Source organism: Chanodichthys erythropterus, chromosome 14 (genome assembly GCF_024489055.1).
Source record: "Chanodichthys erythropterus isolate Z2021 chromosome 14, ASM2448905v1, whole genome shotgun sequence".
NCBI classification, from domain to species: domain Eukaryota; kingdom Metazoa; phylum Chordata; class Actinopteri; order Cypriniformes; family Xenocyprididae; genus Chanodichthys; species Chanodichthys erythropterus.
Window position 1 is genome coordinate 1,100,633 of NC_090234.1, and position 26,683 is coordinate 1,127,315.

The 26,683-nt window shown below is 37.9% G+C and overlaps 1 protein-coding gene across 10 annotated transcripts; it reads right to left on the reverse strand.

The window, feature by feature from the left end:
- Positions 1-1,262: 1,262 nt before the first annotated feature.
- On the reverse strand, positions 1,263-26,217 carry LOC137036384 (interleukin-1 receptor type 2). 10 transcript variants are annotated; one of them, XM_067410532.1, is made up of 12 exons: positions 25,994-26,217; positions 25,770-25,915; positions 25,391-25,466; positions 15,989-16,105; positions 13,814-14,078; positions 12,810-12,972; positions 12,550-12,727; positions 12,366-12,428; positions 12,195-12,260; positions 10,775-10,910; positions 5,566-5,714; positions 1,264-4,753 (listed from the first exon to the last, which is right to left on the reverse strand). In XM_067410532.1, the coding sequence occupies exons 2-12, from the start codon at positions 25,785-25,787 to the stop codon at positions 4,614-4,616; spliced, it is 1,371 nt and encodes a 456-aa protein (XP_067266633.1). In that variant the 5' UTR covers positions 25,788-25,915; positions 25,994-26,217; the 3' UTR covers positions 1,264-4,613. The 10 variants fall into 10 exon arrangements, with proteins under 10 accessions (XP_067266635.1, XP_067266633.1, XP_067266632.1 ...); XM_067410534.1 differs by having other exon boundaries at positions 1,263-4,753; positions 25,774-26,217; XM_067410531.1 differs by having other exon boundaries at positions 25,770-26,217.
- Between the last annotated feature and the right edge of the window lie 466 nt (positions 26,218-26,683).

The following is a 26,683-nucleotide window of genomic DNA, read 5'->3' on the forward strand; positions in this document are numbered from 1 at the left end:
GATAAAATATCCAATTCATATTCTAATTTTCCTTCAATGTTTTACAAAAACAGGATTATTATTGTCATTTTTATTTATCATTTATATAGAGGTTTTTACAATCCAGATTGTTGGAAAGCAGCTTCACAGTGATAACAGGAACATTAATGAACAGAGATTGAGTTCTGGAGTCTTTCAGGTTCGAGTCGTTCGTTCATCGCGTCACAGCCCCATAGGCTGACTGTAAATGTGAGGTGACAGATGAAAGAGTGATTTGGATCAGGAGCTGAGGTGAACTAACAGAGAAGAGCCTGAAGACCTTGTAAAGATATTCATTTATTATTTGTTACTCATAATTTGGCCTTTATAGTTTATTTTTTATTCCAAATGTCATAAACGTTTGCATAAATAGAATGTGTTGGGAATTTTACATGTAACATTATTTCTGCTGAAATGAATTGTAAAATGATTAGTTAATTTTGCTGAATGGGGGCGCTATTCCTTGCATAGGATGTAAGACGTGTTTCCCCTGTGATTCCGTAGGTAATCACAGCGTGCTGATATACAGCCATATCACACGGCTACGAGTGTGATATTACATTTATACAACAGTTCGACGGCACGAGTGTGTAAACAAATAAAAAACAACAACGGAGTGTCTTTAAAACCCTCTTTTGTGCAGCACTACTTCCACCACGGATTCAAATCTCAAGTTGTCAGTTGGACCAAGCCTCCGTTACTAATTCTAAAACGTCACTTCAGAACTAGTAACGAAGGAACGTCGAGTCGCTTCATTGAAACACATTGAATTTTGTACAGTATGAGAGAGAGAGAGAGAGAGAGAGAGATCGCCTGAGAGAGTATTACCTGTCTGATATATTGCATTACATTCATTCTTCAAGTCGATCTCCCTAATATTATATCCATTATACAAGTCTGTTTGAATGTCCGCTGAGGAAAGCGATCTTGTATTTGTCTTTTTTTTTTTTTTTTTTTTGTACAGCTTTGGGAATTTTCCATAACATCCATAACACCACAGTGCAAAAACAACTTCCTTTGCAAAAGTTCCTTTCAATTTAAAAGTCTCTTGTGCTTCACTGACTAATTCTCCTGTAAAGTGGTGCCGCCATCTAATGGCGTATTAATGTAACTTTCACTTAATCCATAGTACGCACTAATGGACATATTTATATAAAATAATATTTATTAAACAACAAATAAACACAATTGTACAGTTCAGTCAAGCGTAAGGCACTAGTTATTTAACCCTTTGAGTGGTACGGTCCCACATATGGGATTTTTATTTCAGTGCCCCAGGGCGTACGGTACCACATATGGGATTTCGAACGTTCAGCGACGTCACATAACTGCCAGATTCAAACTGTGCTTTCGCGCTCTGGCTGTGAGACAGACGCGCGCAGCTCTTGTCATATATCACAGCTATGCAGTGTTTTCAGGCAAATAATGTGTATTTTAAGGTTTCAGACATTTAAATATGCATAAGCACCATTAAAACAATACATTAAGCGTTTATAATTTACACATTGATTTCCGACATCAGTGGAAGCAGCATTAACAAATATAATTTGGCGACATTTATTCATATCAGACACACATAATGGGCCTAAGTAACTATAAAGTTTACTCTATTATTCTTCCAGTTCACCAGCCACTTACTTGCATATATTTCGGAAGAAAATGATGAATTAACCTGCTGTAAATCCGACTGACAGGACTCTTGTGAACTGTAGCGCAAACTAAGATGGCGGCGCCCATCTCGCGTTATAGATCAAGATAAAGATCAGTTATAAAGGTTTTAAAACAACAAAGCACACTCACTTACACATATTTGAGAATCGGAATATAAGATAGTTGATGACATGGTAAGCAATTTTGCGAATATTTTAAATAAAAAAGGAAAAACTAAATAATAGCAATCCATCTGTCATACAGTGTTATTGTTGCTGCATTCAGTGCTCGTGACACGCAAGACGCGTCGCCATGGAAACATTAAAGGCGAACGTTCTAAAATAACGGTCGCCTTAAAAAAAACTCACTCTGGGGGGACAGTTAGAATATTTTAAACTCACGATCGAAAGGGTTAAAAAAAAAAAAACAAAAAAAACTATAGGTCACCCTTTACGCTTGTATGTGGGTTTTACAAATATTTAACGAATGAAAAGGATTTTAAAGAGTTTGTGACAAAACCTCCTAACTCCATTGGATCCTCAAACTGTCAATCAAGCCTCATAACATCCGGTGTGAGAACGCTGGCGCGCTACGGCTGCCGCTTCACGCTGGTGCTTGTTCGTCTGTCTGTTTGACTGTCTGCCGATACATTTTTGGATTCGTTTCTACTGACTTCAACAGATCTGGATTATCTGGATTATTTTCTGGATTACTTTCTTTACTTATAAAGTTTTGAACGACTGACCTAGCATTCTCGCGATCCTGGCACACTGATCGGCTACAAGCCCTCTCCATTCCTACTCACATCCTTCCCGACATCTGGCAAGGTGAGTCTCCACTCTCTCTGTCATTTGTGGTGTAAGTCCTCGGTATGGTTGGGTAGCCTTCCCTTCTGTGGATTGTGATTCGGTTCGGTTCTGGCTAACGTAGTTAAACCGACAGTTGATATATGGGTCTGCTGAATACTTTTATGAATGAATGCCTGCGCAAACTGCTGCCGCTGCTCTCTGACGGCTTCATCTATTTTATTCCGTTGTTTGATTACTGATTTCTCTGGCCGTTTTAACAAACTGCACCTGAGGACTGTTTTTCCCAAATAGAAAACTTCAACTTTTCAGTAACTCTAACTGGGCTGACGGGTCAAACACAGCCTTTGGTGTCGCTTACTTCTCGAGGAGCTATCCAGGAGTTTGTTTGCAACAATGTGGATCAGCCGACCTCTCTTGTGGATTATATTTTATTTCATATACCATCCAGTGACATCGATACTTCAATATACAGCGGCAGAACTTTTCTCACTGCGATTTTGTGTCACTGAACCTTCGCTGACCCTTAAGTCTCACCAGGATATTATATACTATCCACGGCAGAAGTACATCCATCGCGGATCACGACGGAATTATATCTATGACCAGTGCCGGCCCTAGCCTCTTTGGAGCCCTACGCAAGATTTTTTTTGGCGCCCCCTTATATTGCGATTTATCCAAAGGGGCGAATCTAGAATATTATTTATAGGGTGGCATGAGGTCTATGAAGAGTGGCAACACCAAAGCAAGCGCTCATGCATAGTTTTTGGAGATTTATAGCCTTACATACACAGTTGTGTTCACAAACATTACATTACCAGAAAGTATCTATATACTGTTTAAAATTAATAAATAACAAAATTTCAATATCCATCTTGGCACCAAGTAAATAAACTATATGAAAAACTTCTAAATGAGTCTGAGCTTGTATCACTAAAGGAGATGAGCAGTTTTAACACTTTAGCAATCATATATTCTGGACTAACTGACCAAAGTTCTTACATTTTTTAAACAAGACTTGAAGTTGGGTTTATGACAAGCCAACATAAATTTGTCCTTCAAACTTTTCAGTCTCTATTGTATTTCTTGATTGCTAATGCACAATTCATGAAACAATTCAACATTTTCTCACAACTAAACACAATATCAAAACTATACACCAACTTGCACAAACCTCAAACGTCCAGGTCAAAATAAAATGTTCTAGTCAAAAACTTATTCTTGTCTGACAAAATCAAACTTTGGCATCAGATGACACACAAAACATAAAAAATACACAGACTATTGCACTGCCCAGTGAACACTAAAATACCTCTTTTTCATTTCACTATTATAAATTGATCTTGCAGTAGATGAAAAGCATGAGAAAAATAAGTATGAACTTGGTATGCTCCAAAATACAGTATACTGTAAATTACAGGAAAAGTAAATTCAGCATCCTCTGCACATTTGGCTAAATTTCATTACAGTATATACAGTACTATAGCAGTGTATTGGTCTTCTGACACAAGACTATATCCCTAGGCAATCATTTCTCAGCGCTACAAAAATACAGTACACATATAACAAATGGCTACAAAGAAAGTTGACAATCACAACATTGAGGGTGTAAATTAAACACTACCTTTACAAAAATGCGACTACTCAGTCATGTATTCGGCTACAGGAAAGCTTTAATCAGGATAAAACTTATATTGAAAGCTAACAAACAGCAGTGACAGCATATCTGAACACTTTGACACAAATACTAAATGAAATACCATTCATAAACGTCCTTTAAAAGCCGTGATTGCAGCTTGACCCTCTTCATCTGGGTCTGATTCGGCTCAATTTGATTCAGAAATATAGACGCCATTATTTACATTTCCACTGAAGCACTAACTACGAATGGTCGCTTCAGCGAATCACAATGGCTCTGGATACACTTCGGAGGGAGTGGCTTCATAGAAGCAGGAAGTCAAACGAGCCGATCATATGACAGTAGAAACAGAGGTGTAGAATTAAGATAAAATATATGAAAAATACAGCGTTTTCAAAAAAACGAAGCATAAAGACATGTTAAACTGTGCCCCCAAAACACAATCAAGCCTAGAAAAAACACTGAACCACCCCTTTAAAGATGTGAGGTGGTATTCATCTTCAAATGGTGCTGTCCTGTCGTGCCTGAATGTAGTCCCCTTGTTTCTGTGGCTTTTGGCACAAATGATACAAGAAAACACACACCACGAGTATAAAACAGGAGGCTATAGCAGCTATCAGCAACCACAACGGCTCCGAGTCTACAGAAAGAAAGAGATATGGCATACAGTTAGATTAGCAGCATTAGTGAAGCCTCAAGCATTTACAAAATAATTCATATTCAGTACTAAAATAAATACATGTTTATTTTTGTACATATATAATATGACTATACATGTCTTCATTCGTGTGTAATATTTCAGATATTTATAATTTCTTTCTAGAGCCGGCCCAGACATCAAAAAATTACAACAGTTTGACCAAAACTCATGAATAAGGAAAAATCCAATATATATATAGTGAATCTCAACTGCGTGACTGCTTTCTGTAAATTTCTGTAAATCTGCTTTAAAACAAAGTGTTGTGAAAAATGAAAAACTATAAACTAATCAATTCATTTATTAAACTCAAAAATGTAAATTGTATGCAAACCTTTAAATTGACCATAAGGCAGTTCTAAAGATCACGTTTATAAAAACCCTGAAAGACTTCAGGCTCTGAATATGTGTCAAAATACTGACACTGACTGAAGTTAGATGTGCAAAATCATATTTCTTTGTAATGCGTTACGACACTGATGGCGTTATAGAAATGCAGTCAGCCATGATTCATTTATTAGTAAGATTAATAGATTAATTGATCAGAGAGAATGTCCAATAACAATGGGGTTACCACAGTAAAGTGACTGGAATTCGGCTGGTCATGTGATCAAAGCAGAATGAGGCGATCCGCTCATGTAGAGTAAAACAGCTTTGATTTGGCTACTGATGTGATATATGAGTGTACATACATTTCAAACAAGCACTTTAAAAAAGAGAAGCATACAATAGCCCTCTGACCAAAGGGTACTCACCTTCTAGTTTAATTTGAGTGACGACTTCCTGTTTCTGGCCTTGGTTTTGACATATGCACTTCAGTTCTGTCCAGCTGTCCTCTTGCTGAAGCTCAAGGATAACCAGCTGCACCTCAAGATGGTTTCCTGTGATTCTGAAAACACAAAATCTGTGAGTAATGAATGAAAGTTTCTTTTGAACTGACTTCTTTCTTTTGGTCTGAAGTTTTCTGACACAAGACTTAAATGCTGCAATAAAATAAATAAATAATAATAATCGTATATACTGTTCTTCACATTTAGCTGCTAGGACGTACATCAGCTTCTCCACACTCAGCAGCACACCTGCTGTGAAGGAGATCCCTAAATATAATTTAAAGAGGTGTGTGAAATGGCACAAATGATATCAGACATGTGGACTGGACTGAGCATCTCTCCGGGGTCTTCCCCCACCTGTGGGTGCTGGGGTGGGGTCCAGCATCCCGACGACCCTCCAGAGCACAAATGATTTGGATGATAATGGATGAATGGCTATCAGACACTGTAATCTGCTCTGGCCGGCTTATTGTGGTGATGAGATGCATAGTACAGTATATCGCAGTGTTGTAGTACTTGAGACCAGACTCCCAATCTAACTGCTAAATAACCAGGACCATGAAAATATGGTTTGGGTCTTGATGTGGTCATGCCATTTTTAGATTTAATGTTTTTGATCCGCTCTGTACTCGTGTCTCTGAACTGGAGCACACTGTGTGCGTTATGGAGGTTTGCATGATGCTGATGTGAAACCAGTCTTCCTTCATCCTAAAGGAAAGCATATTTACACTGGATCACTCAGACACAGGTCTCTGTCTAGACTCAGACTCAACCAGACCACTCTCATGACAGCTGTTTCTGTATCTCTTTTATTTTACACTGCAAAAAATGCTGTTCTTACTTTGAGTTTTTGTCTTGTTTCTATTCCAAATATCTAAAAATTCTTAGATTAAGAAGCATTTTCTTGACAAGTAAAAATTATTTTCTTTTTTTAGGAAAAATAAGTAAAAATTAAATAAGTTTTTCCTTAAAACAAGCAAAATAATCTTAATCCAAACTGAAAACAAGATTATATATCTGATATAATATTATTTAGCTTACCCCACTGGCAGATTATTTTGTTTGTGCCCTCGGTCCACTTCCAAACGAACTCTTGTGCGGTTCAAACGATAACACAACGCGGACCAAAGACATGTAAATGAACCAAAAACAGGAAGACAAGTCCCTAAAAAGGACAGAATCCTCACGCATGTGGGTTTTTCTCATCATAGTCATGAGTTTGTCCGTCACAGGCATCAGACGCGCGTCTCCACGCAGCAGATCATGTGTGTGTGACGGAGGGATTCCTGACGCTGTTTTGACTCCTTCACATAGCCCTTTTTTATAAGCTCCTCATGAGTTCCCAGCTGGCCAAAATACCATCACATGACACACACACACAACGAGCGCACTGACCTCAGCACACAGCACTGATTTGATGTTCGGGAAGTTCCGTCTCAAAATATTTCTAAAAACAATCATGTTGTGAATGTATCCCTATACCTTTAGGTTCGGTATCTTTTGGTTGCCAATCTGAACGCTAATCGGATGAGGACTAAATTATACTTTTTCTTTTTTGGTTTTTTGGTCCAACTGCGTGCAGCTGGCGGGGAACAACGCGCTGATATGCACAAGGCTACACCTGTTATCTGTGGTGTATCGTGGCTCTGTTGAGGATCATAAGCCATAAAGGATGTAAGGCGAGGACCCCATCCTGATGGATCAGCTCTGAAAACAATGATGGGCAGGAATGGCACATAATTAATAGGCACTTACTATGCCTATTAATTATGTGAATATTTTTTTAGAAGATTTGACACAGGGATTGGCAATCTTAACTGTGACAGTGTAGGTCAGACCATAACACATTGCTCCACAATTACTTTGACAGAGTCTGATTTGGTTGCTTGCATTTTTAAGATAAAAGCTGGTAAAGCCAGGGGCCAGATGGAATTACTGTTAAAGAGTTGCTGTCATCAGTGTTAACAAAGCTTTCCCAGGCTCTGTTGCATGTAGGAATGGTACCTTATGGAAAAATGTGTGATAATCCCAGTACTGAAGGGGTCTTCAGCTCGAGTTGTAAATGATTTCCGCCCAACAGCCCTAACTTCTATGTTATGTAAGACCAGGAAGGGATTATTGTTAAAATCTGATGCTGTCTGTACATTTAAGGTGTGATCCTTTACAATTTGCTTACTAATGAAAGGGGTACTGATGATGCTGTATTAACTATGATGAATTATGTAAGTAATCATTTGCAGAATTCGAATGCATATGTCAGAATCCTGCAACATTTAACACAATGAGGGTTGATATTGTGTTAGAACGGCTGATTAACTATGGGAGTATTTGGTATTGTGGATTGCAGCCTACATACAGGGTGTGGTATAATGGTCAGATGTCATTGTTAATATGGGGGCTCCTCATGGAATGTTATATCGCCTGTATTATTTTCATTGTAAATTAATTATTTTATGAATTACACTTCTAATTTTAACATTTTTAAGTATGCAGACAATATGGTAGGACTTATTCAAAAAGCATAATATTAATTATATTAATTATATTTCTAAAAAATGCATGCAACACTTGTTTTTAATACCAAGAATAAGTAGGTTTGTGGTGAGCCAGAATATATTGGAGATTGCTTACAAACCACTGGTTGAGAGTGTGCTGACCTCTAATGGAACGTCTAGGTATGGCACCTGAGTTGTAAGCAGAAAAATAATCTGGCAAGGGTTACCAAAAAAAAATATCTTTTTTCTTTTTCTTTTTTTTTTTTGTTGATATGCGTGTGACATTATTATTATTATTATTATTATTATTAAACAGTCTGTTATGCCTGTGAACGTAAACAGCAGGGACAGAAACCGCATGAATATTAGATCTGTGGCTCGTTCCCTTCTCGAAATCTGAGCCACTGCGTTACGTAGAGACTGTTATGTTCACTCTTACATCCAACACCTAAACATAAAACATCTCAACTGACGCTCCAGCACAGAGACGACGGCGGTCGGTGTGCTACTCGCTCAGGGCGGAAACGATGCTAATAGGGCAGCAGTGGGCGGGGCCTGTGACATCACTTTGCTCAGAATCTGCGAAAGGCTTGTTCTGAGACACTGCTTATGATTTATGGGGATTGAAAAAAGAGTGGGTGGATTTTTATCATTACAAGGTAGTTGTGAACATACACTCCTGACACACATTTGTGTTTAAATTTTGCATAATAGGTTCCCTTTAAATTTATTTTAGGCTAGTGGTTTTAGCTGTGGTGTCAGAATTGTGGATTTTCACTGGTATCTAAAAATTTTGGTGTCATAACTTTCATGGCTGGTGAAAAAGATATTTATGGCCAGTTTCTTATGTCTTAAGTTTCTTAAAGGGTTAGTTCACCCAAAAATGAAAATTCTGTCATTAATTACTCGCCCTTATGTCGTTCCACACCTGTAAGACCTTACAGATATTTTTGATGAAATCCGCTGGCTCAGTGAGGCCTGCATTTCCTCTCTCAAGATCCATTAATGTACTAAAAACATATTTAAATTTGTTCATGTGAGTACAGTGGTTCAATATTAATATTATAAAGCCACAAGAATATTTTTGGTGCGCCAAAAAACCAAAATAACGACTTATTAAAGTTGTTAAAAACACTGCTTCAGGAAGCTTCGGAGCGTTATGAATCAGTGTGTCGAATCAGCGGTTTGGAGCGCCAAAGTCACGTGATTTCAGCAGTTCGGTAGTTTGACATGCGATCTGAATCATGATTCGATACAATCATTTTTGAGGTAGACGTCACATGACCTGTTGAAAAGAAAGAGGCAGTACCCTCAAGTTATCATAACACGCCTGCTCCAAACACAAAACATCTGTTAAATCATTTAGAAAAACAGAGAAAATGGAAATAAAAAAGAAGATATACACATTTTCAAAGCTGAGGCTGCTAAACATCAGATCATCCATCTATTCTCCAAACCAGTTGTCCGGTGAAGGGTCATGGGGGTGCTGGAGCATCTCAGAGACATCCCTACTCTCACTTCCTCCTAAGATCTTCAGTTCGGCTAATCTACAAGTCTTTGGTTTGTGGAGGAAACCGGAGGACCCACAGGAAACTCATGCCTACTCTAAATAAGCTAATATTTATTTAAACTAATAAATTAATCTGATTTATTAGTTTAAATTAAAATTAACATGAGTTTAGTTTACTAGTTTTTATCAGTTTGATTTTGAAAAGTATGACGCAATATAAAGATTACACAAAAAGTGTTTGTAAGGAGATCTGTATGCATTAGCAGAAATGATCATCCTCCTCATCATCGGTGAATCTGGCCAATAGCGGAGCAGCTGTGTGTTGATCGGAGCTCGAGCAGCTGTGGAGAAGGAGCCGGCCGATGCTCTCTGTTGCAGATGTGCGAGACTGACGGTTTAGATGAAGGGATTTGAATGATTAAAAAGCAATTTCTAACCTGATTAAAATATTGAATTCTTCTGCAACAACATTGTGAACTTTTGTAAAGATACGCTTGGCCGTTAGCTTTTCAGGCATGTAAGTTTGCCACAAAGCAATCTGTTAATGATGCAGTTATGATGTGGTACACAGGAATAATTCAAAAGGGATTGCAAACCAACAAAGTTTCCATCCCCAGATGTGAAGCGATCACTCGCTTGCTTGTTAAGCACATTAAAGGGAAAATTTACAGTAAAAAGAAAAACTTAGACATTATTTAGTCATTATTTTCTGAAGCCATATGACCTTATGACCTTTGTTTTTAAATATATATCCTGCTCATGGTAGTAAATGGTGGCTGCAATATCTCAAATAATTAGCAAGCGTTTGTATTTTAAAGTGTCTGCTAAATGAATAAATGTATTTGTACGTGCTAAACTTTCACTAAATATGTTCAAATATAAATAGTGCTGTGTGGAGGCTACGACAGGTCTGATAGTTTTATCTAACGCACATCTCCACACGTCTGTAACTGCTGCTGACCACAGACTCAATTCTGCCTCAACTCGCTGACCTCTCTCTCATGTGCTCTGGACTGTTTGCTTCATCTTCATTTGAATCTGTCCTTTTTTCCAATAAACTACATTTTTCCTCTCACTCTGTGCTTGAGTTCATTCCTGACAAGTGGATCTCTGCAGACAGGAATGTTACCTTTTATCGGTCTGAAATGCACGTCCCCTCAGGTGAGAGTTTTCCACGGGATGGCCATTAACCAGCCATGTCACATCCGTGGACTGAGCTGACTGCCTTCCCACAGACACCGTGCAGCTGATCTCCAAACGTGAGCCTGAAGGTCAGCAGAGTCATTGAGATTGGGTTAGCTGTTGGATAATCACTATATCACAGCGAGCAAACAAACCTCATTTACTAATTGTGGGAATGTTTTAACAAGGTTTTAGAATGAATCATTCATCAGATTTTAAAGTATATTATTTTATCATCTCAATCCTCAGGAGGTGCGAGGATGAGATTGTGAAGAAAGCCCTCTCTGCAGAGAGTTTGGGTGTTTCATGCAAACAACATCTAAGCAGACAAACGTCGCTCTCTTATTTAGATTAATCCAGATTTGAACACGTGTACATAAACTGCTTTTCAGAAATGTTGTGTGAGAACTTAAATATGCAATTAACAGTGAATGAAACCGAATATGAGCAATGTTTGCTTTATGTCTATTTATTACTCACAGTAGTCTGAATAACTGAAGTCCACCGTCATGAAGGACAATCCAAATCTGTTTACTATAACTTTACTCAAAGATTATATTAACACATGACCTTGTCAAATACTTTTTGCTAATATCTTCATTGCCTTCTTACTACATGTTCCCTGTGTTTGCCCCTGGTGCTGAAGTGTTTCCTGTTCCTCGAGTCATTTTGAAGTCCTGTGTAGTTTTTAACTCCCTGATTGTCCCCAGGTGTGTCTGTAAGTCTATTATCCTGTGTGTGTGTGTCAACCCCAGTGTTTCCTGTGCTCATTGGCAGGTGTTGTCTTTCTACGGCTGTATGTTGGTGGATCCTCAGTTCGGTTCCTTGTGTTCTGGTGTTTTTATATTTGTGATTTCATTATTAAACTTTATTTTCATTTGAATCCAGTTCACCCTCGTCTCTGAGTTTTCCCAGCATTACACTTCTATGATCAGTAACCTGCTGTGGATTTATTAGAATGAGACGGAGCCCCGCACATGACATGCAGGAAACTAATCCGTTCCCTCCATTTACTAAAATGTCGCATGATTTACTATTTCGTCCCCTTGATTTATAAATGGAGGGAACGAAATAGTAAATCGTGCGCACAATTATTTGTTTCCTGCATGTCATGTCCAGGTCTCCGTAGAATGAGGTTGTCATATGTCCATTACGTGTCCCTAAACAGTGTGTAAAATTCAAATACAATCTGCTTTTTTTTTTCTTTTTTTTCACTTTGTATTAAGTACAATGCATTTTATTAAAATTATGCAGTACTGTCATACTATATTATGGACAGTGGCATGAAAAGTATGACCTTAAATTAAACATATTATTTAAACATCTGACAATAAACACATAAATCAATATGTTAACTGTGGACTCACCAACATGACTTTCAATGAAGGATCCGTTCACAGGAAACACAATATAGGGGAATGAATAACTTGATGCTGTGTGAATACCAGAGAGTATAATTAAATTGTTATTTTAATCAGTTTTAGATCAGTATGTTGGTTAAATATTTCTACAATTTAAAAAGAATCTGTGATACTTACATGTGAAAGCATTGAGATTGTTAGAGGTGACAACTTCTGGTGCGGCACTTTCTGATTCTGGGGCTAAAGAAATGTTAGAGTCATCATTGGTTCAACTGTCCGACAGGTTCAGAAAGAGAGAAAGGTAACATGCTGCTCATATGACAGTGGCACAACATCCATATGACTCGGGGAATGTGTTTACCTGACACTCGAACTCTCCAGGTCCTGCTCACGTTGTATCGGGTGTTGTTGAATATCACATTTAGCCTGCAAGTGTAGAAGCCCTGATCTTTCACAGACATGTTTCTGATGGACAGAATTATGCCACTCTCTACTGTATACTGTCCTCTGCCAACAGGGAGCGCTGTGCTCTGAAAATCCTGTAAATTCATCAGTTGACATTTTAAGAATACAGCCATCTTAGAAACACTGGATTATTTATTTACATGTGCAGTGACTTACCTTGTACCACATAAGATTTTCTTTCCTTTTGAAATATCTCAAATGGGGACAATTAATTTTTGTATCTTCTCCTACATGTGCGTTGTAGGTCATCATCACGTTTGGCTCCTCTGCCTCGTAAATCCTCACAGAAATACTCCCAGTGAGACAGAAAGTGTTGCTCCTGAGTGAAAAATGCATTACTGACTATATGTAGACTGACTAAAACAAATGTAATCATTTCATTCAATTATCTAAACCATTTTAAAATCCTAATCAAACACACCTGTCTGGAATCAAGTAATATTTTGAACAAGACCTTGATTCTGTGCTTTATCAGGGTCAGAACTGAATTCTGCGGGTCATGGACCTCCAGAAATGGTATTAAATGGCCTATAGATTATTCCTGGTTTCACAGATAAGGCTTAAGCTAGTCCTAGACTAAAATGTTTGAGCTGTTTTTACTGAAAGCAACTTGCCGAATAACACTGACATATCTTAAAATATGTCAGTGTCATTGTTTTGTCTTAAGATGCACACCAGTAATGTGTTTTTTCTAAAGCATGTTTATAAAAGCCACTTAAAGGTCCTAATTGAACTAAGGCCTAACCCTGGCTTAATCTAAGCCTTGTATGTGAAACCGGGCCTATATTTAATGTCAAATTCATTTGCATGTTTATTTATTGCATAAATCACATCAAACATTTTAAGAAAATAAATTGCTCTTATAAATATAAGAGTGGTGTGAAATACATCAGACTGATAGTTAGAGTTAATGCTGGACTCATATTTCACCCCAAAATCAAGTTTTTTTAACATTATTTTTTGACATATTAACATTTCTATTTAGCTTTCTGTAAATAAAACATGATATATTAATAATAATATGTCATTTAAATGATAAAGCGTGTTGTAAAGTACTATTGTAAATAAATATATTGGTAGAATTTGTTGAACTATTAAATTTATGTTGATTTAAACAGGAACTGAAGAAAGACAGACAATGCACGTCTATGAGGTCTGACCTCAAAGTGTAGGTGAATGTCCCGGAGTCTGACGGATGAGATGGAAGGAGCTGGACGCCGCGCCCGCTCTGCTTCACCCGATCCCGGCAGCTCTTCAGACTGCTCTGGTTCCTCAGGTTGGTGTGATCAATGTGGAACGTTGAGCTGTTGTCCACTTGTAAATTCCTGTAATTAATTGCATCTTCAAGAAATGGGAATCTGATGATAACCGCCTCGCCTTGAACTTGATATTCCGGGATCTCTGGACCCACAACCTCACAACTACCTGAACCAATCACAGGAACTTATTAAACAACAGAGAATAGTACTGTTATTGTAATTATGCAAGCAGAGTATCAACCCCTTACGGAACAAAAATATATGGGAATATACTGCTAAATATTATGCGATATATTACATAATACATTTCCATATATGGGAAACTAGTGCTTATATTTTTCAGTATTCTGCAATATATGCATTGGCCATGTATGGCTATATGTTGATATGTATAAAATTATTTATAAATGAAGACAAAAATAGCATTACATTCATTAAGTTTTATGTGAATGTATTGTACGCACACATATCCACACATTCATGGAATGAGTTACAATCAGTGGTTACAACAGACTTCTAGTTCCCAGCATGCTTTGCTTCTGACTGTTAAACGAGAGTAAATGTTAAAATTCAGAGCTAGTTCATGTGTTTAGCTCAATATTGATATAAGAGGAGATCTGTTAGTGTTTAAAGTTGTATTATTTGGAATTGAAAAGGTTTTTTGTGGTATGTGTGAGCTTTCATTGTGCTGAAGAGTAGGGCCTGAGGTGAGGTTTATGATTGGCTGAACACCATTAAGACTATAATGTGACTATGACGTGCAGGTGTGCTAACTTGAAAATATGAAACGTAAAATGTAAATAATTATAAAATATAAGAAATATGTTACACAATATATTTTACCATGTATGTGTTTTGCATAAGTAAACATATCTGCAATATATTATTCATGCCGTTCCATATCCGATCACATATAAAATTACGTACATTATGACATATTAGTAAATATATTATTACATATTTTTCAATAAATGAAAAGTGGCAATTCCTTATGTATTATTCAATATATTGTAATATATTTACACAATATATTTTTCCGTATGTTTTCAAATATACTGTTAAATGATGTAATATATTGATCATTCATATATAGGGAAATATATTTTCTTTCCATAAGGGACATCACACTTTACTGAATTAGGACATTTGACACTGGGGTATTCAGATGTCTGTGTCACGTTCTGCCCACTGCTGTCTTCTTCCACTCACCACCAGAGGTCTCTGTTTCAACATTAAGACTCTTTCAGCGCACACACGCAGCCACTTCACTCTGGACTACATTTCCCACAATCCCTCACCTAGGAACCAATCATGCACTCACAGCTGTTTTCCATCAGTGACCCTTTATAAGCTACACTCACACACACACTCATTGCTGAGTATTGTTTAGCCCTGTATCCGACCTTGTTGCCGGGTTTCCTAGTCCTAGTGACTTTCTGCAACACCAGTTGGAGTGAAGCAGAGCACACATGATTAATCTCCTGTTAGATTCAGCAAGATGTAGCACAGCCATATCACCCTGTAACCCAAGACTGGTTGCCACTGAAGCTAAGCAGGGTTGAGCCTGGTCAGTCCCCAGATGGGAAACTAGGTAGCTGCTGGAAGAAGTGTTAGTGAGGCCAGCAGGGGGCGCTCACCCTGTGGTCTGTGTGTGTCCTAACATCCCAGTATACAGGGACACTATGCTCTAACAAGCACCATCCTTCTGATGAGATGATAAACCAAGGTTCTGACTCTTACCAAGTTTCTCAATCCCATGGCACTTCTCGTAAAGAGTAGGAGTGTCATGGCCAAATTCCCTTGTCAATCATGGCTTCCAAAAATCCCCATCCACTGAACTGACTCCATCTCTCTCTCCTCTTCTCCTATAGCGGGTGTGTGGTGAGCGCACTGACGCCGGCATACTGTGGCTGCCATCATAGTATCAATGTTTTTAATATTATATCATTTTTTTAGTCCATCCATTGAAAACCTATAGGCAATCAATAATTTCTTCTAAAGCGATCACTTTATACGATGACAGATTTTAAAGGGATAGTTCACCCAAAAATGAAAATGTGATGTTTATCAGCTTACCCCCAGTGCATCCAAGATGTAGAGGACATTTTTTCTTCAGTCGATCACAAATGATGATTTTTAACTGCAACCGCTGCCGTCTGTCATTCAAATAATAGCAGTAGATGGGAACTTCATCTATAAGAGTGAATAAACCTTGCTTAGACAAATCCAAATGAAACCCTGCGGCTCGTGACGACACATTGATGTCCTAAGACACGAAACGATCGGTTTGTGCGAGAAACCGAACATTATTTATATCATTTTTTACCTCTAATACACCACTATGTCCAACTTCGTTCAGCTTCCGGCTAGTGAGGTCAAAAAACACATTCTGAAGACGGAAGTGATGTCTCGCTATTATTTGACTGACATACAGCAGCGGTTGCAGTTAAAAATCATAATTTGCGTTCGACTGAAGAAAAAATGTCACCTACATCTTGGATGCCCTGGGGGTAAGCAGATAAACATCAAATTTTCATTTTTGGGTGAACTATCCCTTTAATGTCGGATTGTATTCATTTATAAACTCTGCTCAATGTCACTCAATGTATTTGTGTTTTTATAATGGGCTATTCAGGTAAGAAATACTACAGAAACTGAATGAAGTAATCAAACGTAAAACAGCTGGATAGTCCTCATTGTAAAAAAATTACATACAGAAAAAACATTAATCAATCAAGAGCAGCAAGCGATTTTCTCTTTGTCTTTTGTTGTTTGATTAACACTAGCAGCATATGGGGCACGATCATACACCCAATGCAGCGCGACAAGTGTTTTTAGCTAGTTTCCGCCCAACGCAGTTATCATTTTCATGTCCTGTGCCATGTTGTCTAAATAACACATGCATTTAAAATCACAAACGCCCATGGGCGTGCTGGTCTGAGAACGAGGTGTGTTTAGGCGCATTGGTGGCGTGTTGCTATCTGGAGGAACTGGAATTGACCAACAAAAACCTGCTCTAAAGTCAATGACGCAGCATTGTTATTTAAAGAGTGTGTTAGTAACATGCGGGTGCACAACGTCTATAAACTCTGATTATTACACACAGGGATGCGCAGCAGCACACACACATGCCTGATATTAAAAATCAAAAGGATTACAATGTAAAATATTATTATTATGTGCATAAAGATAAAAAATGCTTTGGTGGAATCCGACTTAGATGGTCTGATCGTGCTTCAACCTCGCGCACAAGCAGATCCGTTTCATCGCCAGAGAAGAGTTCAGTTTTTCCTCTTGAAAATTACACCATATAAACAGCGAATCCGCCATGGCTCGAGCGCAACTGGCTTTCAAAGGGAATGGGAGATGATTTGGTTTATTGCATGTTACGCCCAGAACACACTCATAAAGAGAATAGGGACAGCCCTTTTAGACCATGCGCTGGGTGCACCGACCATTTTTCCTCTCCAAAAGTGGATTTGAACATGTCCTAAGTGCACTTGTGCCGTGTGCTTTAGACCATGTGCTCAGATCGTTAAAATAGGGTCCCGAGAGAGCCATGATTATTAAGCTGCTTTCACTGTAAGATCTGACACACATTATACACAAGTTCTTTCTGAACTGTTTGTCTCACAGCTGTGCTTAAGTGAATACTCAGACTGACACTGTAACTGCTGTAATATTTCTGTGTATTTGACGGTTTAACCGCATTTGGCACTCACATACTGTATGAGAGGCGGCTTTATGTGCACACTTTGGATGTGAGCATGGGAATAAAAATTATGCTCAATCCCTGCAATCCTGCACCGAAATTCAAACGTTCTCATGATTTAAAGTGAAAGTGAAACGTGACATGTGAAGCCCATGTAACCCATTTGTCCTCTGCCTTTAACCCATCCAGTTAGAGCACACACACACACCAGGGGCGTAAATTTCGTCGGACAGTAGGGGGGGACAATAAACATAAAATTTCTCAAGAGCAATTTTTGAAGGGGACACAAATAATACACAATTTTACTTATAAAGGATATATGCAGGGGTTAAATTGGGCCGGGGCCGTCCGGGGCTGAGCCCCGGCACATAGGCTTATCAGGGCTTGACATTAACGCTTAATTTTTTGAAGGGGCAAGAGAAAGAGAGCTTTACTTGTCCTGATTAAAACATCAATAACAAAAATAGTTAGGGAATCACCAAAACGCAAGCATGATTCTATTACATTTAGTGTAAGTGGCGATTGATAATGGATAATATAAATATTTAATAATAAATATTTTATTAATGAATGATTCAGCGTTTTGAACGAATCGGTTGCGTCAAAGATTCAGTAATAGCCTATTCCAAAACACCTGCCTCATTCTTGAATGAATCAGCCGTTTGAACAAATCGTTTGAATGAATGACTAGGACAGTCACTTGCCGCCACCTACTGCCAGTTTACTGCATGTTTAAATTTTCCCAACATTTCTTATTTGTATATTAAAAAATATTTAAAGAATATCATAACATTATTTAATGCAGTTGTAATTTTTCAGTGTAAATTATTTAATTTGATTCATAACAGTCCTGCTTTATTTTTCTTATTGAATTTATTGATCAAATGTAAAAAAAAAATGAAATAAGATTAGGGGAAAAAATGACCTTGGGGTAAATATCACAAATATGCAGATATAAATATGCAAAAGCTGACGGAGCACTGTTGAGAATATAGCTTCAGAATAAATTATATTTACACCAAAAAAAAATCCAATTTTTTCCAGACAACTTTTTTGGTCGGACAAGTGACCAATTTTCTTGTCCAAAGGACAATACCCTGTATTTTGTATTGATATGCTCTCCTTTAGGCCTACAGAAAGACTTTGTTATCAGATGTAGCTTTGCACACTGCCAACATCTAGAATGATTTTGATCTGCATTTTAGTGTTCATAGCAGAGGGCTCTGTCGACTTATTTTTAGTTTGTCAATTGATAAGATTTTGTAGGCTTTGCATACTCATGTGCACTCCTTGAAAGCCTGAAACCACAGAGCCCCCCCACATAAGAAATCCAAATTTAACCCCTGGATATATGTAATGTTACACAGAAGAAAACCTTACTACTATTATTAGTGTAGCATGTAGACTGCCATTATGCTCAATGTTTCTCTTTGGTTCAATAAAAAAAACTTACTAAATTGACCAAAATATTCAAAATCATTTATTTATTTGAATATTTTTGAAGTTTTTTACAACCAAGTCACCAAAATACGATGAATATACTTTGAGCAAAACCCAACACACAACAGTAAATCTTCTAGCCTTATTACAGTTCACATATTCTTATCACACTGTTAATTGTTGTTGGTGTGGGTGACATAGTATCCAACAAGCTACCAAACACGCTAGGTAACATTATAATTGCTAAAATAGCGGACTCACGGGAAAAAAAATCATGTTATCATCTTGCTTTTTTTGTTATGACTAATTACTCAGCATCGTCAGCATTAAAGCAAAAATAACCACTTCATGCGATGTTTTTGAATAAAATAGCCTTAACAGCCTACTTACTAGAGCTCCTCAACTACCGTCTGTCTTCTTCTCTCCCGCCGGCGCCGCCGGATTTCTACACGCACGAGTGTGACGTGCGCGGTGGACCAAACCACTGTGAGGCAAGGGAGAGGTGACTCAAAATGTTTCTAAACTTAAAACGCCTGTTTGCGTTTGTATTGCTTTACTTCTTACACAATTATTTAAAAAATATATCATTTATTTACAATACTTAGAGTGGTATTTAATTATATTTTTTTGGGGGGGACAGCACTCAGATAGGGGGGGGTCATGTCCCTCCCGTCCCCCCCGCGATTTACGCCCCTGACACACACACACACACGCACAGCAGTGGCAGCTATTTTTGGTGTGGTGTCCGGGGAGTGGTTGGGAATCACTGCAGTAAGTGCAGAATCTAGTTCAGTAAGTGTTTCGGGCACACATTGAATCTTTAGCCTGACTTCGTCATACTCATATTCTAGGCAGAATGTGAGTCTGATACTGCTCCATTGCACTTGAATTATGGGGTGTGTCTTAACCGAACCAGTAAAAAAAAACTCTGCACTCAATTGGATAGACCTACAACCAATCAGAGCAACGCAGTAAGTGATGTATGTTGAACTTGTACTTAAACTTTTGCTGAATCCCGTTGGAAGGACGGCAAACACATCTTTCCCATCGACAAATGCCTTGATTGCGTTTCTTTGTTCGTCGATTTCTTTTATTACAGACATGATAGCGGAATCTAAACATCTTACTTCTCCAGCTGCAGTCATCGTTGGTGAAAACCAAGTCAACCCAAGCGCTCTTTGATGACGTGGGTGGTTACGTAACCACAGATAGCCTGTCCATCATCGATTAAAGCCCGCCCTGGCAATTTGATTGGCTCGGCCTTCTGGGAGCCGAGCATAATTACTCCACAATGGATCGAGTCCAGACCGAACTTCCCGTCCAAAAAATGTTGTGGGCGGGGTTCTGGCTGGCACCCAGGCTTTTGAATCTTGCAAGCAGGTTTAAACGTTTCTTGCGTCAGTCTCTTGCCAGGCGCATCGAGATGAACAATTCTCAACTTCTCAGAATGCCGCAAGCGCACCGCAGGTCATGTGACAAGAATCAACCAATCAGCTATGGCCTCTCCGTAACAAAACATCAAAAGCTCAGCCGAACAGCTGATCATAGCTGTACATGGTGGTTTTTATATCTTATCTCCATCAATATATGTTGTAGTAAAACTAATGCAAGGGCTAGAAATCATTTATCCTTTGCAGAAACATCCTGATCCTCTTGGAGAGCTCAGTTCATGGTTGCATAGCAACGACCGACGCCACGGGAGCGCAAGCGCTTTGGAAAAGAAGGAGAAGCGGTGCGGCGATATGTGAACGGCCCCTATTCATAATTCTAAGTTCATGTTAAACTTTACATTCTTTTTCAGTGAAGGAACACAACAGGAAAAAGAGCAGAAGAAGAAGAGGAGACAATCGATGCACAAAGCAGCAGCTAGACCATATCAGCTCAGTTCTGCATTAGCTTCCTGTTAAACATTGTATAGATTTTAAAATCTTGCTAATTACCTACAAAGCTCTAAATGGTTTAGCTCCCCAGTACCTAAGTGAGCTCTTAATGCATTATAGTCCTTCACGTTTATTGTGATCTCAGAATTCAGGCCAGCTGATAATACCCAGAATATCAAAATCAACTGAAAGCGGCAGATCCTTGATAACACAGTCCTGAGGTTTCAACTAAACTATCCCCTGCGAAGGCCCATTTCCCTTTTCTTTCATTTCTATGTACAGATGGAACGCTATCAAAATTATTCCAGTTCGCATAGATCCGCGGACACAACTCATTTTTCTGTATTATGTGGACCAGACAAGTAATTTGGCAAATATCACTTTTTTAAAAAGACCAGGCCTCAAACACACTCAAACACGCAAACCTATAACAGCAAGAATGCATTAAATGTCTCCGGTTTTCAGTAGGAAAGGTGTCATTTAAGCGGCCCCTAAATAATAATTAACCATTTTTACAACAGAAGCGATTCATTAAAAATACAACTTTAGCTCGATACAGATTTTCCTACTGTCACTGTGAAGCTGCTGTGAAACAATATGTATTGTGAAAAGCGCTATATAAATGAAGATGACTTGACTTGACTATGCACCAACCCAACCCAAATAGCCCCACATGGGTTAGCCCATATGAAATGAAGTGTGCACACTACAGGCTGTTGAATGAAACACAGAAAAATGCTGGAGTTAACGAGTGTTACAATAGCTGGTTGTGAGCATTAACACGCAAGACGAGGAGGATAGAAGATTGAATCCACAGACAGGTAAACGAGGAGACAACCACACTACACATGACTGATACCGGACCACACAAGACTGAAAACACTGGGCTAATATACACAGGACAAGGTGATCAGTGACTATGGGAACAAACTAGCAGTGCTGTATAAAGTACTCGAAAACCATACTTGAGTAAAAGTATAGATATTTTACCAGAAAATGACTTTGGTAGAAGTTAAACAATATTACTTGAGTAAAAGGTTTAAAGTATGTGATATTTTTTGTACTTAAGTACGACGTTTTTTTCGCCAAAAACAACCACGGCGACGTAAAAGTGCATTACCGACGCCGACAGATGAAAGGATTCAATGGAAAGGATTCCGGAAGAGAAGACAATGCAGAATAAAGTAGTAGTTTTTGTTATTTTTGGACCAAAATGTATTTTCGATGCTTCGAAAACTTCTAACTAACCCACTGATGTCACATGGACTACTTTGATGATGTTTTTATTCCCTCTCTGGACATGGACAGTATACCGTACATACACTTTCAATGGAGGGACAGAAAGCTCTCGGACTAAATCTAAAATATCTTAAACTGTGTTCAGAAGATGAACGGAGGTGTTACGGGTTTGGAACGACATGAGGGAGAGTCATTAATGACATCATTTTCATTTTTGGGTGAACTAACCCTTTAAAGCTCTCAAGATCTCACCAGAGGAGGATTAAACAACTCCATAAACATCATTACCAGCTTCATTTATTACTAACCAGATTGACTTTATTTACAAAAGTTGTTATTGAGAATTACGAGAGGTTTGAATGTTGATGATTTGTTGAAAATAATAGTTTGGCTTGATGTCACCATTATCAAGGTCAGTGTTTGCTTTAGTTGTGCAGTTTGACTCTTATTTTAGTGTTAGTTTTTCTCTGGCTGCTATAGCTGTCTGTTAAGGCAAGAGAAAATCTGTTTAGCTGCTTGATGACAAGAATATAATAATCACGTAGTCGCTTAATTCACTGATCTAATGACTGAGCTTTATATGAGTGAAGTGTTGTTAACTTTGTGCTGGATCTCTTCTAGAATTACAACAACAAAGCCATTTTAATCAGAACATCTGAATGAGTTTTAAAACACGTTGTACACTAAACACTTTTAAACTGTTAGATTTACTCACACGACTCAGAGTCAGCATAGGAAATCATCAAGAGTCAGCATAGGAAACTCAATAACGGTGACAAGCTTCATGACGCTATGCATTCTGGGAGCAGTGGAAGAGTTTTGTATGAGGCACCCAGAATGCACTGCGGCATGAAGCATGTCACTATTAGATAGCCTACAATAATTTTCTGACAGTGTCAGAAATTCAGCATGATCATCCTCGCACAGTGTGTTTGCTGCCACGACCTACGTCTGCTGACCAGCCAATGAAAATGTGACTTGAAATCAACGCGACATGGCGCTAAAACCTAAAACTGCTAACCTCAAGCTCTTTTCCCTTCTTCTTTCACTGCTTCCTTTTTTTCAGCACACATAAAAAACTACAACTGGCAAAGTGTGATTCAACATGGTGTTTTGTTTACCAGTAGCGCATGCTGATGACGTTATATCGTGCATCATAGCCCACGAGTCAACAGGTGTCATCACCGTACAGCCTGCATGCATGTCGTACCCAAGTATAATAGATCATGTCGCACAGGGTGATCTGAATGATCCTGCAGTGCCCAGGATTAGGGCTGAAGTCAGTCGTAGTTCTTGTTGTTCCTCTGTCCTTCAGTGATTCTGCTCATTATCAATCTCATTAACTCCAGCATGTTTCTGTGTTTCATTTAACAGCCTGTAGTGTGCACACTGAGCAGTGTTCAGTTCATCTGGGATAAACCATGTGGGCCTTCATGGAAACAACAGATAAAACTAGCTGTGCAGGCTGGGACGAGTGACAAACCAACTTCAACGAAAGGAAACCAGGATGGCATCCTGTTTGTTTTCTTTATTTTATAAAAGCAGAATTTTTAGTTTATATTGTGTTTATTTGTCTTACTCTTATCTGTATACCCATAAATGATGGAGTGTTTTAATTTGTTTCTGCTGTTAAAATGAGACAAAATCATTTGGTTATGTGCTGTTTTGTGTCAATTTGTGATTTCCTGAAAAAGCATTCAACTTTGTGCATTTGTGCAAAGACAGCGTAGGCCATGAACAACACATTAATCAAAGGAATATGCATCCATTACACTGGCTAGAGTGCATCCTGTGTACTGCTTAGTGCTGATTACACTGAAGGAGGCTGGGCTGCATTACCTCAGGGGCAGTAAATGACACCAGAACACACTGTCATTTGAACTGCACAAGATGAATGAAATAACCCTAGCATTGGGGATTTGTTGCTTTTTCCTGTTGTACTGAACTCTTATAGATCTGTGACCCCAAAACCAAGGCATGTACTGAACCGTTTCTCTCCACAATTTGTGACAGTTTGTGAAACCAAATCTTTCATTGCAGTTAAATTATTTTCTTTCTATATAGTCAACGTTTACAAACAAATTTGTCATATTTAAAACATTTGATTCAGTCGCCAGGACATCTTCCTTAAATCATTCTGACGATCAGCACTTTGAACAGTGAATTCAATAGCAAGCAATGCTACACACACGTCAAATAACCACTGTTGCAGAATTAAAGAGGTTACAGTAATACCTGCTTTAGCTGCCACATTACAACATATCTAACTTATGCAACTGACACATCTAAGTTTGAAAGTCTTGCAAACTTTAAAAAATGTTTCATTTGTTAACTTTAGTTAATATATTAACTAACATGAACTAATCATGAACAATGCATTTGTTACTGTATTTGTTCATCTTGGTTCACATTAGTCAAAAAAATTGTTTGTTCATGTTAGTTTACAGTGCATTAACTAATGTTAACAAATACAACTCTTGATTTTAATAATGTATTAGTAAATTAATATTGAAATGAACATGAACAAAGATTAATAAATGCTGGAGAACTATTGTTCATTCTTAGTTCATGTTAACTAATGTAGATAACCAAGGAAAAAATGACACACTGCACTAACTATACAGCACTTCATAGTGTTAATACTTATCAAGTAGTCCTTTTAAGCAAGGCTTGTGACACATGACAACTGAGTATCATCAAAATACCCCTATTGGACCAATCGGTTAAATGAATCATTGTCCAGTAAAGATTAGGCAAGCTGAACTGCAATAGTATATCATCCAGTACTCAAGACCATGCTTATACTCCCTCTATAAGTAAGTGCCTGTTATTACCCAACAGTACAAAGTAGTTACCATGTATGTACCATTGGAAAGTACAGCAGTGTTTCTTATGTGTTTCCATGTACATACATGTCAGGTAAGTACCTTGTGTTACCACTCTTTTACCTGTATGTACAACATAATTACTATATATGTACCAGGAAAGTACACGTACTGTAAAATAAAGTGCTACCCAAAAATCTTACTGACACCAAACTTTTGATCAGTGGTGTATGATATTACTAAAGCTTTCTATTTCTGATAAGTGCTGTTCTTTTGAACTTTCTATTCATCAACGAATCCTGAAAATCCTGTGTGTGTGTGTGTGTGTGTGTGTGTGTGTGTGTGTGTGTTGTATAAACTCAAATTAAACTAAAATATTTACCTTTCAGAGCCAGTGCAGAGTTAAAGAAAGATCTCATGGAAAGTATGACAATGTATGTGCCAAAATCAAAGAGACGCTATCAGGAAAGATCAATACATCAGAATACACAACATGACAATCAATACAAAAACACTAACTGTTTAAAAAGATAACACCACCATTAATATAAATACATGTTGATCTACAGAATCTAAAGGATATCTAAATTCTGTAAACTCTAAATACCCCAATCAATGATAATAGTGATTTTAGGCAATAAGAACTCTATATTCATAAAATGTGTGTCTTTGATCTCAACTCATCTCTGCATTATTTGATAACATATATGTTATAAATATGAAATATATAAAGACATTCAGTATGGAATTTAATCTCTCACCTGCCTATGGATGATCATGATGATGGTGATGAACGGTTATATTAAAGTTGAAGCGCTTTGCTGACAGAAGTACAGACAAAAGCACATGGAAAGGCAGTTGACAGTCCTCCGTGTGTCTGTTTTATGGTCAGGTTACGGGGGAAACCCTAATCCCATGCAAACAAAGCTTCCTCATCAATACGTGGAAATTCCACATTTCCAAATCAAGTGCTGATCAGACTCACCTCTCCACAGAACATGTAGATGAAGACAAAGACCTGCACAGACATACACATGTGTTTGCTGGAAATGACAGTGTAAATCTTGCTTCAGAAGCATATACTGTTGTGGCACATGACAAACTGTGAAATCAAACACACAAAACAGACAAAGCTGTTGGACAGTGAGTGTGTGTGACACTGAGTATTTGACCATATAGTAAGCTTGATTTATGAAAAGGACACTAGACATTTAAATCTCGGGTGATTTGATCACAAGTATAGACGGTATTCATGTTTATGTGTACTTCATGTGCTCTGTCTGACGCAATCATGATGTTCTAAAACAAATGCCAATGTTTGCACATTTTGGGGAAAAAGAGGAAATTGATGACATTTGCAGTTCCCCTACAGACATCTATTATATACATACATATATATATATATATATATATATATACACATATATAGTTTTTATATGTAATTTTAGAATAATATTATGAAATGAAATTTAATTTGTTTTTAGAAGAGGAAACTGATGACAAATTTGAAGTTACAGACAATTAAAGTATATGTTTTCACACAAATGCTCTTATGTGGACTACATGACGTAAAAGACCTCAATGTTCTCACGTTCTCCGCTGAAGTGTGACAATAGTAGTTGTTCCCTTTAAATAGCTGTTACATAAAGCTGTCACGTTCAGTGTATTTTTTGAC

Excerpts from the sequence above, each read along its gene's own strand:
- LOC137036384 (XM_067410532.1), bottom strand. Across the intron at positions 14,079-15,988 it reads ACATCTTGGATGCACTGGGG|GTAGTTGTGAGGTTGTGGGT; the intron begins GTAAGCTGATAA and ends TGATTGGTTCAG. Across the intron at positions 12,261-12,365 it reads CAATCTCAATGCTTTCACAT|CATCAAGTTATTCATTCCCC; the intron begins GTAAGTATCACA and ends GTATTCACACAG.